Genomic DNA, 13,265 nt, shown 5'->3' on the forward strand with positions numbered 1-13,265 from the left:
AGATAGATAGATAGATAGATAGATAGATAGATAGATAGATAGATGGAATATCTGATTGTATTAGTAAAAAATATTTTTAGACATTATTTCATTCATCGGGTGTTATATAAATGATTGCATTGAGCTGTGTGCATTCATGGCTTAAGAAACCTTTTGAAAACAACTTGAACTCTATAGTTTGACATGTTTATCTGTTCTTATTTCATTTTCCACCTAACATATTAACATCCATTTAATTGTGTATAAAGGGGTGTCTGTTATTATGTGGCTCTGGAAGCTTTTTTGTCTCTGTTAGGGTAAAAATGACCTGGTTTTGACATGCAGCAGGACTGATGACTGGGTGATATACAGTTGTAAAATAATTATGTACAGAGGGAATGATGAATGAATGACGGATGAGGGAAGAATGCGATGGTGATGACAGAGTGATGTACAGATGGAGGGATGATGATGATGATGATGATGTCATTCTTTTAAGTGCGCAGCCCTGCTGAATCCACATCCGGGTCCTGCGCTGCTGCTGGTGTGCAGAGATTCGGTCCCGAACACAGCGGACCAAAACAGCGGTCAAACCCGACACTTTCCACTTTCCATTTACATTCAGGACGCAGAATAAATGGGAATGATGCATCCCTGGTTTAAACAGATAAGGGTGATCCTCTCGTTCACAGACTGAATGCAGAGCAAAACAATCCGCCAGCCTGTCTCTCTCACCACCGACGCGCTCAGTTTATATCTCTCTCTTTCTTTTCGTCCTTTTCTTTTATCTGGTTTTTACCTCCTCCACTACAGAACTCTCCAGGATTTATTTTTAGGGGGTAAGTGTCTGTACTCTTGTAATATACGTTTGTGAATGACAGAGCTAGCCTGTTAGCATGTATGCTAAGGGAGTAGGCGGGTGTTGTGTGAGCTCAGCGGGCTGACCTGCTGTATGTAGCCGTCGCATGGTGCACCGAAGGCAGCGGGTCTGAACCCAAACCCGAGGCTTTACATGGCCCTCCCGTTAGCATTTAGCCTGTTAGCTCGTCCTACCCCAAGCATTAGCAGTGAGAATTTGCCAGATCCTTAATTCATTATTTTTACCGATTACACACACTAATCTATTTTACCTCGTCGAAACATTACAAACAAACTAAATGAACACATACGTCTGTGTTAGCATGAGGCTGGCGTGCTAACATGCTCGCGACACCATGACGTAATGCGGAATAGGGGCGCGTGAACATGCGGCAGGTCTGCACGCGCAGACTTTCAGTTCAGAGCTGTTCAGCAGTGCAAAGTACATTGATTGCCCATATCTCACTGTAAAACGTGAATGTAGTCAGGCAGTAAACCCACTTTGCAGTTAGATTAGATTCACGGAGAGTGTAACTGTAAAAAATAGACCTGTCAAATCTTTCACAAGACTGGTGTTTGATAAATTGCACTGGTGTTGTGTTCAGAGTGAGATGTGATTTATTTGAGTGGTGAACAATGGTCAGAATGCATTTGTACGTGTCTATTTTTAGTATGCGAGTGTGTAGTGTGCATAGCAGTGTGTTAGCTGACGGCCATACATGGCTGGAAACCCGCTGAATGTGTGCCTGTCTTTGTGACGGCGTGTGTATGTGTTTATACTTGTTATTTGTGCCTGGTGGCATGTCATAGTTTATTTCTAAAGTGGCCACTGGCATGACAAGACTTTAGTAGTTTCAGTCATCATGAATTATAAATAGAGGCCCTGTGCTGCTGGGCGTGATACTGTGGGTGTGTGTGTGAACACTTGATTCGTTAGCGTTAAACCTCCCATTACAGGTTTTATAAATTCATTTATTTTTATTCAATTTTTTTGACCAAAATGTCATAACTGCATCTTCTGGTGAAACGACAGACTTCTCTGCTAGACAATCATTAAGTCCTCTTAAAGGGATAGTTCACCCCAAAAATGAAAATTCTGTCATCATTTACTCATCCTTAAGTTGTTCCAAGCCTGTATACATTTTTGTTCTGCCGAACACAAAGGAAGATATTTCGAAGAATGATTGTAACCAAGCAGATCTCGTCCCCCATTGACTACTACAGTATGAATGTCATTATTTAAAATTCATTGAAATACCATAAATTTCATGATCTGTTTGACTAGAAAGTTGGCACCATGACATCCCTATACAAAATGTATTTTTCAAATAATTGTGCAGCCCTATGTGTGGCTCAGTTGGGACACAAATGGCAATTCAGTTTGGTGCCGTTAGTGGCATAGAAATGACACACTGTTTCATTCTTGAACTTTTCTGTTCCAGATTCCTAAGCAGCAGAAATGGGTGCTTTTCTTGATAAGCCAAAGATGGAGAAACATAACGCACATGGGGATGGCAACGGCCTGCGCTACGGCTTGAGCAGCATGCAAGGCTGGCGTGTAGAGATGGAGGATGCGCATACCGCTGTCATCGGTCTGCCCAATGGCCTGGACCCCTGGTCGTTCTTTGCTGTTTATGACGGGCATGCGGGATCGCAGGTCGCACGTTACTGCTGCGAGCACCTCCTGGAGCACATCACCAGCAACCCTGACTTCCAAGGTGGAGGCGGAGGAGGGGGTCCAGCCGTGGAGCCCAACGTGGACAGCGTGAAATCCGGAATCCGTACGGGTTTCCTGCAGATCGACGATCACATGCGGCAGATCTCGGAGAAGAAGCACGGTGGCTCCGACCGCAGTGGCTCGACGGCCGTCGGTGTGATGATCTCACCCCGCCACATCTACTTTATCAACTGCGGAGATTCGCGGGGGTTGCTGAGTCGCGGAGGGGCCGTGCACTTCTTCACACAGGACCACAAACCCAGCAACCCCCTGGAGAAGGAGAGGATCCAGAACGCTGGAGGATCTGTGATGATTCAGCGTGTCAATGGGTCCCTGGCGGTGTCCAGGGCTCTGGGGGACTTTGACTATAAGTGTGTTCATGGTAAGGGTCCCACGGAGCAGCTGGTGTCGCCGGAGCCCGAGGTGTATGCTATAGAGCGGTCGGAGGCGGAGGACGAGTTTATTGTTCTTGCTTGCGATGGGATCTGGGATGTGATGGCCAATGAGGAGCTGTGTGATTTTGTTCGTTCACGACTTGAGGTGACTGACGATCTGGAGAGGGTCTGCAATGAAATTGTAGATACTTGTTTGTACAAGGTGAGTGTAAACAGACCTTTACCAGTGAGTCAGATTCTTTTGTTTATTAAAAATAAAGAGAAAATATCACAATCTGGAGATGATTTAGAAATCACACTTGTTGAGAGTTTACACGGTATTTTATGCAATCAGTTTCAGAAGTTCGCGGTCTGTATGATTTTTTTTTTTTCTTCCTCTATGAAAGAAATTAATAAATTTATTCAGCAAGGGTGCATTCAATTTTGAACTTTAGCATCTTAGAGTAATTTCTGAAAGATCATGTGACACTGAGTAGTGTCACATGATCCTTTCAGTAATGCTGAAATTTTGGTATTACCATCAGAGGATTAAATTATATATATATATATATATACATAATTATTATTAGGGCTGTCAAACGATTAATCGCATACAAAATAAAAGTTTGAGTTTGCCTGATATATGTGGGTGTACTGTGTGTAATTATTATGTATATATAAATACAAACACATTCATGTATATATTTGAGAAATATTTACAAGTATATGTATTTATTTATATTTTTATATAATTTATATTATATATATAAAATATTTTGTACATAAATAACATATTTCTCTTAAATATATACATGAATGTGTTTGTATTTATATATACATAATAATTACACACAGTACACCCACATATATCAGGCAAACTCAAACTTTTATTTTGTATGCGATTAATCGTTCGACAGCCCTAATATTTATATATTTATTATATATATATATATATATATATATATATTACAGACCTCAAATGTTCTGGTGCTGAAATTTATTGATTGTTTTTGATGATTAAGTGTTTTAAATTGGTGTTCGAAAAAACTAAATAATTAATGTGATGCAAACAAATGTAATAAGTAATGCCAGATTTTTATTTTTTTGTTTTGTTTTTAGGTTACATATGCAGTTTTTTTTTTTTTTTATCTACTTCACTAGTATACAATAAACATATGTGACTCTCAGCTCTATATTAAACACAAGGTAAAGGTACAGTAAATGTTTTTTGAAAAATGCTGTCGAAACGTGGATCGGACTAAGCACCAAAACACACTTATAGCCAATCAGCAGCAAGCGGTCCAGACATGATGAGGGAGGATAGCTCAGTGCACAAGACAGACATTAGCAGAACGATTTTAGAAAGACAGAGATGGCAGAGAAAATGCAAAAGAGGAAAATGCCAATGGAATATAACTTTTAAAAAAAAAGGGTTATGATCAGGCAAGAGGTAGGACCCACGTCAATATCAGAGAAGCTTTACAGCGCTGGAGACTTAGGGCACAGGAAAGCCTGAAAACGGACACCAAGGTTGATTTTATTTCTTCTCGATATGTGAGTAACATTGGGTTTGCTGTGTTTCACAGAACTAAGATATGCTGTCTTGCTTGAATATACTCACATGAATATCTTCACTTGCTTGTTCATTATTATAAGCCTGGAATCTCTAAACCACCTCCACCACCTGTTTCAAGCATCGGCTCCCAAAGTGTGTCCTAAAAGTGAGAACACTCCTAAAATAGGGTTTTTCTTTTGGTTCCACTTTTACTGGTCACTATAAACCCCTAATCTTGTCACATTTGTAATATATTTGTTATAATCGTGTTATAATGAGCTGTTCATAAACGTTTTTTTTTTTTTATTTGGGTGGAAGGGATGACTTTGTCATCGAAGGACTAGATGAGCTAAATAACAATTAGACATTAAACCTGAATTATTATAGTAACACACATTGCTTTCATTTATTGATGACATCATATCCTCTGGTGGCAGGCACAGCAGATTCTGCCATAGTCGTTACCTGTGTTGTATAGTGTGTACGTGAATGTGGGCGAGGACTCGAAGAGGCATCAAAATAGGGGTGTGATCCTTTTGGGTAGAGGCGTGTTTGTTTTGGTGATTTCAAATATCAACAGCGTTTAACAGAAATCATTTACTGCGCCTTTAAAAAGTTTACATTGAGGGAGTGCTCATAACATGATCTTAGCTGCCAAATTGTTTCAGTGTTGTTTAAGTTTTTTTTTTTTTTTTTTTTTTGATTAACCCTGCTCTTCTTCTGTGATTGGACAGGGAAGTCGTGACAACATGAGTGTTGTGTTGGTGTGTTTCGTCAGTGCACCGAAGGTTTCCCCTGAAGCTGTCAAGAGGGAAGCGGAGCTTGATAAATACCTAGAGGGCCGAGTAGAAGGTATGAGCTAACCTTTACACACTTCTTGTTATTAAATAAAATCAATCAATAATTGCTCTGAAATATTGTTGTTGATATAACAGAGATCCTGAAGAGGCAGGGGGACGAAGGTGTGCCTGACCTGGTACATGTGATGCGCACATTAGCATCTGAGAGCATCCCCAACCTACCACCTGGAGGAGAGCTGGCCAGCAAGTTAGTACCTCTCCCTCTCTCTTTACCTCTAGTTCCAAAACCTAATGATCTCCCCGTCTAGCACTTTTTTCCAATAATACACTAAAGGCCCCAATATACTTCAAGCAAAATTGAAAAACAGAACTGATGTGATGTAATTTCAAACAAAATCGGGCAAAAACAAAGTTCATTTTGTGTTTGTTTTGGGAGTTTGAAACGGCTTGCCAAAGTGAACTCTCAGGAAAAGTTCGCTTCAGATGCAAAACACTACTACTATTGGTCTGTGACGATAACATAATAGGAGGTGTGCGCTGAGGCTCCACCACCTTTCACGTGGAACTCTTCTCAGACTCATTTCATCTGAGTCCTTCGAAGGAAGATCTCCGGATGAAAAACATGAACACACTTGAGAGCCGCTTTATAGTAGAAAATGAAGTTGTGCTTCTGATGAAATGAGACACTGACATGGTTTTTCATGTTTGATACTGTAAAGCTGCTTGCTGTTAAGCAATCTATTGAATGAAATGCCACATAAATAAATAAATGTGACGTAACTCTACTGGAGTGTTAATTTGCAGAGCTCATGCTAAAATCCTCATGTTATGATCAGATGCTTTTCTTATGCTTTCTTTAAAAAAATGCTTGCTGTTTTCTCATTTTTGTTGTTTATTTTGTTACTGAGGGGAAAGTGCGCATCACATATTTACGTATTCATTTAAAATTTGCTATTAGCAGTGTGGGCGGCGTCAGATGTTCGGTAACAGTATATCGCTGCCCACGTATTTTGAACTTCGTTTTACCCCTAAACAAAGAATGAAAAAGAACTTCGCTGTGGGTATATCCGGGCCATAACGTTCAAAACTTTTGAATTATGTAGCCCATGTCTGTCATATTTCACCCCAAAATCAAAATTACCATTGATTCATGCTTTTAGGGTAAATTTACACGACAATGTATTAAAAACGGAAACGTTTTTCCTTTGCTTTTTTCACGTACAGATGACACTATTTTCCAAAACGACTAAAAATGCTGTATTCTGCTGCCAGGCCAGTAGTTGGCGATGCCACTTTGTAAATAAACACTACGTGCCTATAGACTGAACACATAATACACATGCACATGAGGTCACCGTATTCACAATTTCACGTTTTTATAGTAAAAGTTTGTTTTTTAAAAGCTTGGACTTTTAAAACCCATTTTCAAAAGTTTGCTCTTTCAGGGCCCCAAATGCCATTGTCATGTAAATAAATGGCCAGCTCAGTAGGTTTTGCAACAGAGGTGATGGTTCTTTCCTTCTTTTTCTTCCCTCAGAAGCTCATACATTTTCCTGTGTTTTTCATAGGCGGAGTGTAATTGAAGCAGTATACAACAAACTTAACCCATACAGGAACGAGGATACAGTGAGTACACCAGCCTGAGCCTGTGTGTGTATAAATGCTAAGATTTTTGCTTGCATGATTTTTGTTGTGGTCTAGAATTGTCACATTGCACTATTATGTTGTTTGTCACCACCTCAAGTGTTCCAGTTTTTGTTCTTTCATTCGTGCATGTTTCCATTCTGTTCCATATTATCTGCTCTATACTGAAGGTGCTGGATAGGCTAGGCTGAGCTGTGCTTGGGAATGGTTTGGTTGAGTGCAGGGTGAAGCCCCTTAAAATAGTTGGTCAAATTGATTTTAGATTTAAGAGAAATTCTTGAACCCTTAACATACAATGTTTTTTGAATAAATTTGTCATTGATTGATTTCAATGATTATAGCTTTCTTGATTCAGTACAGTTCTTGATATAAAAAAAGAGCTTAAAAAAGATGGAATTGTGCCATTTAGGGTTTTCATGGTACCAGATTTCAATGGCCAATACTAGCAAACATCTATCTAACACACTTCTTTATTTAAAAAGTTAAATATTAATATAAATGTTACTGTATTAAATTAAAACAATGACATAGATATCATTGCATTTTATCATGACTCGTGATTGCTCTTTATAAACGTGGCATTTTATGGCAAATTTGCCATGAATGGTACTGCCAATATTGTAGAATGACTGGTACTATTGACAAGTGTCTTTAATTTTTATTCATTCATTTTTTTTATATGTACTTGTTACTGATACTTTTCGCATCACTAGTGGCAAATGAAGAAAAAAATCCACACATATCCCCTTTTTTTTTTTTTCATAGAGACTTGACTGATAGTGTTGAAGAACTGACTGAAAATCAGGTACCTCAGGTGCTCTTTACTTCACTCATCACTTGATTCTGATGCTTTTCATGGTTACCAGCCTTGACCTGCCACATCTCAGGCTGCTCTTCCAGTTAGTGCCAAATGTGTTTTAAAAACCGGTTCAGGCCTTCCCAAAATAACAATGGAACTATTCATTTCAGTTTTGTAATTTTTCTTCATATTCATTTTATATTTTGTTCATGTCATATTCATGTTTATAAGGGGCAGTTCAGCCTGCGAAGTGTGAACTGTGGTGGGTTGGTGTGTGTATTGATGGGCTAAAGCTGTTTGAGTCATTGGTGATATTTTTCTTTATTTCTTTTTGGGCGGTGCTTTGCTTGTAGGTGCAGCCTCATAGATTTCTTGGGTTGGGTACACCCTGTAGGTTTTTAGTGAGAAAGACATTTTCTTTTCTTTTTTCAATTTTACAAAAAAAAAAAAAATGAACAGGGTTCCTGTAAACTGGTGTAAAATGGGTCCAGAGAGGCTGACTCTAATGCTTGTTTTCCAAATATCGATTAAGTCTTGGACTAAACATGATAATCTAATCCTAATATACAAGACTTGAGCAATTCTGAATTTGGTGAACTATCACACCAGAGCCAAAATTAAAAAGCTTCTCTTGGATTTGTCTGGATCCAAATATGTATATAATTAATGTATTCAGTGTAGTTTGATATTTAATCTCTGTATTTTTCCCCAATCTGAGGAATCATCCTTTTGAGTAATAGTCACAGCCGTACATTTACACTACCATTCAGAAGTTTTGAGTCAGAAAGATTTTTTATTAATACTTTTATTGTAAGACAGTAAAGACATTTATGTTGTTTAAAAAAAAAAAAAATTAAATGAGTGCTGTTCTTTTGAACTTTGTTCATCAAAGAATCCTGAAAAATGTATCACAGTTAAAAAACAAAACAAAACAGCACAACTGTTTCCAGCATTGATGATAATAATACTAAGAAATGTTTCTTGAGCACCAAATCAGCATACTACAATGATTTCTGAAGGATCACGTGACAGTGAAGACGTGTAATTAAGTTGAAAATTCATCTTAGGAATAAATTACATTTTAAAATATATTAAAATGGAAGCAGTTAATTTTAAATTGTAATATTTCATAATGTATTTTTTTTTTCGTCAAATAAAAACAGCCATGTTGGGTATGAGATTTCAAAAACAAAATCTTACCGGCTCTAAACTTTTGAATAGTAGTGTATAGCTGCAGCAATATCATCGCAAATCATGACTGTAATTTACTGCTCTGCACCAAATTTTAGTAAAAATTGCATACGATGACCGCACAAAGATGCTAGCTTAATTAATAATTAATCCTGCATATTTTAGATGCTTGAGTGGGTCTCGAGTCCGGTTCAAAGTGACTGCGATTTTATTTCTGGAGGTTACCATTCTGATCTCAAAAAGCCTATTGGCACACAAACAACATCAAGTGCTGTAATTTCTGTCAGTTGCAATCAGTTTGACCATTTAAACCCACGATTTGGATCTTTCCATCATTTCCATCAGCATTTCCTAGAATCATTCCTGATTTATCTTCATCTTGTTTCATGCTGTGTCTCTCTCACACACACACACACGTGCGTTTTCCTGAGTGGTTGGCGGTTGGAGCTTGGTGGCATCTCACAGCTGCTCTCCTCCTCTCTCCATTCAAGGACTCTGCATCCACGGATGACATGTGGTAGCCCCGCCACTTTAAACACTGCACAGAGTTTACAACCCTCCAGAACCCTGCACAACAACCTTTCCTACAGGACCCGGCACCAGAACCCTGCACAAGAACCCTCAACTACTACAGGACCTGCACAAGAACCCTACCACAGCCCAGCTCAGCCGCTCTGGACTGTTCGGAGGAAGAGGAGGATGAAGAGGAAGGGAATGAGGGCTCCCTCCCCTTGTTCACATAATGTTCCCTCTCAGTGCAAGGCAATGGTACCTTCTGGATATTTTCTGCATACTCTTTTGTCCTGAATCACTCTCTTCCCAAAACCTTTTATCCTTAACATCACCCTCTTAAAAAAAAATCCAACACTTTTTTTTTTTCCATTTAAATATTTTTTTTGGTGTAATTAATTTGATTCACATTTCCTTGTGTGTTTGTATATTTCAGCTTTTATTTCTGTGAAGTGCAATTGTCTTGTACAAAGAAAAAGCCTGTATCAAATGCAGCCTAAGTTTTAAGTTTATAAAAAAAAGAAAAAAAGGCACACCTTTATGCCCTGCCTGCTTTTGTTTCCTCTCCAACCGCTGAAGCCCAACACATCTGCCTCTCATCTGCTTCCCCATTTTCCTTTCTTCCATTTACTGTCCTTTTTTTCCTTTTTTAAAACAAAAACAAAATATAACTTTTTGTATTGTTACTTTTTAAGTGAAACGGGTAAATGACATGGGCTCACAGCACAGTACAGTAAGCTTTTTTTGTAAATCTCACAGCACAGATGACAGTAATCATGTTCTCTCAGTACTACTGTTTTCCTTTTTCTGGTGGGGTGGGTCTTTTATTTTTACCCCTTATTTTTCTGAGGAAACCGCTTTAACTTACTTAAACTAAGCTGAAATTGTGTGCGTGTGTGAGAATGAGTGCCTCAGATGAGAAATCAGTGATTTGTGTGTGTGTGTGTGTGTGTGTCTGTTACCTGATGGGCTAAAACTGATTCTCTTTTTTTATCATCAACACTAGAACTCTTCTCTACAGTGTTCTGCACTACTGCAGCTCTTGATTTTTACTTTAAGTTGGCCTCGGAGCATCTTAGAGGATCTCCTGAACTTGCTGGAAATAAGGCAATTGTTAATAAGCACTCAGAACTGAGACAGGCCGTCTTAAGTGAGCGTATGTGTTTGGTTATCAATGCATATTGTATGAATGGATGTGTGGGATTGCATGTTTATTGTGCTTAAAATGATGTGGGTTTTAATGGGGATATTTAGGCTTTTGACACAAACATATAAGGCTTTAGCTATAGCTCTCGCTCACCCATCTGCACTGCTGAGAGAGTGATGAGTGAATTCAAGTTTAACACTCAACTCTCAGATTTTTCTTCTTATACCATTTGCTTCATCTTGTTTTGATTTTATATGATATGTTTCTTTTTGTTTTTGGATGTTTATTTTTATTTTCTCAAAGAACAAATCCAGTGTGATGCAGTGAGCTGGCCTGGTTTTGGGCGGAGCCTACATGTGTTCCTCTGACCAATAGGGAGCGCAACAGAGTACTGTTTGCTGCTAAAGTGTGTGATTGAATCATTCGTTCATTCATTTGAATGCTCTTAGTTTATATTCTCCTGCACCTTTTCACCTCCCCCTCCCAATGCTGTATTCTGAATTAATTTAATTGTATTGTTTTCAGAGAGATTGCCGCTTGTTCATTTGTCCTCTGATTGTCTGAAACGTGACATGATAAAATCCAAACCCCTGCGTCCTTGCCTCCTTACCTCCCCAAACGAAATCTTTTATGTATGGAATAGCTTATATGAACAGGAATTCCCTTGCGTCTGATAAATATAAGTTAGCTTTTTGTCTAATCCCGTATATTTGCATATTTAAAAAAGGGTAGGTAAAATGATCACTACTTTGAGTCTTTTTCGTGAACCTCACAGGGTGATTAATAAACTTTTAAAACTAATATTGTAACAAAATGACAATCTAACAGTGTATAGCTAATGTAAACGGAAAGAAATCTCCTTGTATCCTCTATGCTTTCGGCTTGTGTTGTAACACGGGCTTAAAGATCATTGTGTTTGTGTGTGGATTGGTGAGCTGTGTTTTCCCCAGTGGAAGCTGGAATATTGTGTAATAGGAGGATTTACGAAACGAATCTAAAATTAACAGGACATTTTAGGATGGTCTTAGAGGCCGGGATGTTTTCATGTGTCTTTTTAAGCTTTTTTTGCATCCGAAAAGCTGCGTGGAATCACTTTAGGAATGTAGACATGAGGAACGACGACTCTTAATAGGATGCTGTTGGTTTGCTTAACCCTCGTTTTGGCTTTATAAGGACTTTAAACTCTCTCATGTGAAAATTGACAAATGACGTGATTCTGAGATGTTTTTGCAATGCGTTTTGATGTATTTATGCAGTTTTGAGATCCATAAATTGCTATTCTATAGGTTCCCCCTCATCGTTTGTAAGACATCCAGATGGTTTTAGATGGAAAAAAAAAAAAAAATCAAAAATACTTAATTTTTAGCTTCAAGATAGTCATAAGCACAGGTCCATTTAAGTGTGGAAAGGTTATAAAATGGCGTACGATGAAACGGACAAACCCAGTTATAAGTAATAGAGATGTTTATGAATGTGTTTTTACTGTTATATCTTGTCACTCAAGTTGACAAGGGCATTTTGCAAGGAATTTCAGTGACTCTTGATCAGTTCCGTTTGTTAATTGCGCATACTCGCTTTCTTTTGCTAAATATGCCCCGTATTTTAGGTTTATGCTCTGAAATCCTATTTCTGTGGTTGTTAGCTCTGTAGTGTTTGCTTGGTAGCTCATTTTAGATGATTTATCCGGACCTGCCTTCTAATGTATAAAACCAAGTGATTAATGCAGCCTTAATGCCTCCTGCAAAACCCCACCCCCAAACTTTTGGGCTTTACTCTTATATTACAGAGCTCTCTACACAAATACACCACAATTTTTTGTGCTAAAGGGAACTAAATTTTCTAGCACGGTGTGTAATCCAGTGGTTCGGCCTCACACATTCTTATAGACACACGTATGGTATTTTACTCTTGTGAAATTCCACCTCCTACCCCAACAGGATTATTTTTGCTGATTTCAGTCATCTGCTGTCCTCATAAGCTAAGCTATTTTTGTTAAATAATTGATATGTATATTTGTATTCATTTATAAATATGTACACAAAATGAAGTGAGTAATCAAGGATAATCTCTCCTCCCTGTAACCCACTGTGACCCACTGGTCATCCTCTAACTGTTCCACTGTCCATTTTTGTTGTTTTAATCTTTTCAGACTGGAAATAAACCTATTTTATTTGAAAAAAAAAAAAAAAAAAAAAAAAAAATATGTGTAGTTTATTCATCATGCTTTTTTCCCAATTTCCTATAAGAAGGTCTATTGTATATGTTGGTTTAATGATATATTGCTTATGAAACATGTGGATTAGAAGTCACAATCAAAAAGGATGTGTCCTAAATCCTAAATGGATATTATATAAAAGGTTTGGGTTTTTTTTTTTTTTTTTGCCTGTTTTAATATCAATATCCTGTGATTGGGATTTTTGTTTGTTTGTTTTTAAGGAAATTAATAATGCAAGGATGCATTATAAAAAAAAATTGATCAATACAACTAATCAAAGTGACATTTAAAGATTTCTATTTCAAATACTGTACATTTGAACTTAAATGCAGCACAACCATCTTCAACACTGTTAATAATATTAAGAAATGTTTCTTTGAGAATATTAAAATGTCAGCATATTAGAATGATTTCTGAAGGATCATGTGACACTGAAGACTGGAGTAATGATGCTGAAAATTCAGTTTTACCATCAC

General features: G+C 37.9%; 1 protein-coding gene across 2 annotated transcripts; it reads left to right on the plus strand.

Annotated features, from left to right (window-relative positions):
• The first annotated feature begins 349 nt into the window (after positions 1–349).
• ppm1aa (protein phosphatase, Mg2+/Mn2+ dependent, 1Aa) lies at positions 350–12,776 on the plus strand. Of its 2 annotated transcripts, XM_067386494.1 has the most exons (7): positions 350–818; positions 2,280–3,151; positions 5,218–5,335; positions 5,419–5,530; positions 6,852–6,909; positions 7,693–7,732; positions 9,409–12,776. In XM_067386494.1, exons 2-6 carry the CDS (start codon positions 2,297–2,299, stop codon positions 7,702–7,704), a joined length of 1,155 nt encoding a protein of 384 aa, XP_067242595.1. In that variant the 5' UTR covers positions 350–818; positions 2,280–2,296; the 3' UTR covers positions 7,705–7,732; positions 9,409–12,776. The 2 variants fall into 2 exon arrangements, with proteins under 2 accessions (XP_067242595.1, XP_067242594.1); XM_067386493.1 differs by lacking the exon at positions 7,693–7,732 and having other exon boundaries at positions 351–818; positions 9,409–12,774.
• Positions 12,777–13,265: the final 489 nt, after the last annotated feature.

The sequence above is a fragment of the Chanodichthys erythropterus genome, chromosome 5 (assembly GCF_024489055.1).
Source record: "Chanodichthys erythropterus isolate Z2021 chromosome 5, ASM2448905v1, whole genome shotgun sequence".
NCBI classification, from domain to species: domain Eukaryota; kingdom Metazoa; phylum Chordata; class Actinopteri; order Cypriniformes; family Xenocyprididae; genus Chanodichthys; species Chanodichthys erythropterus.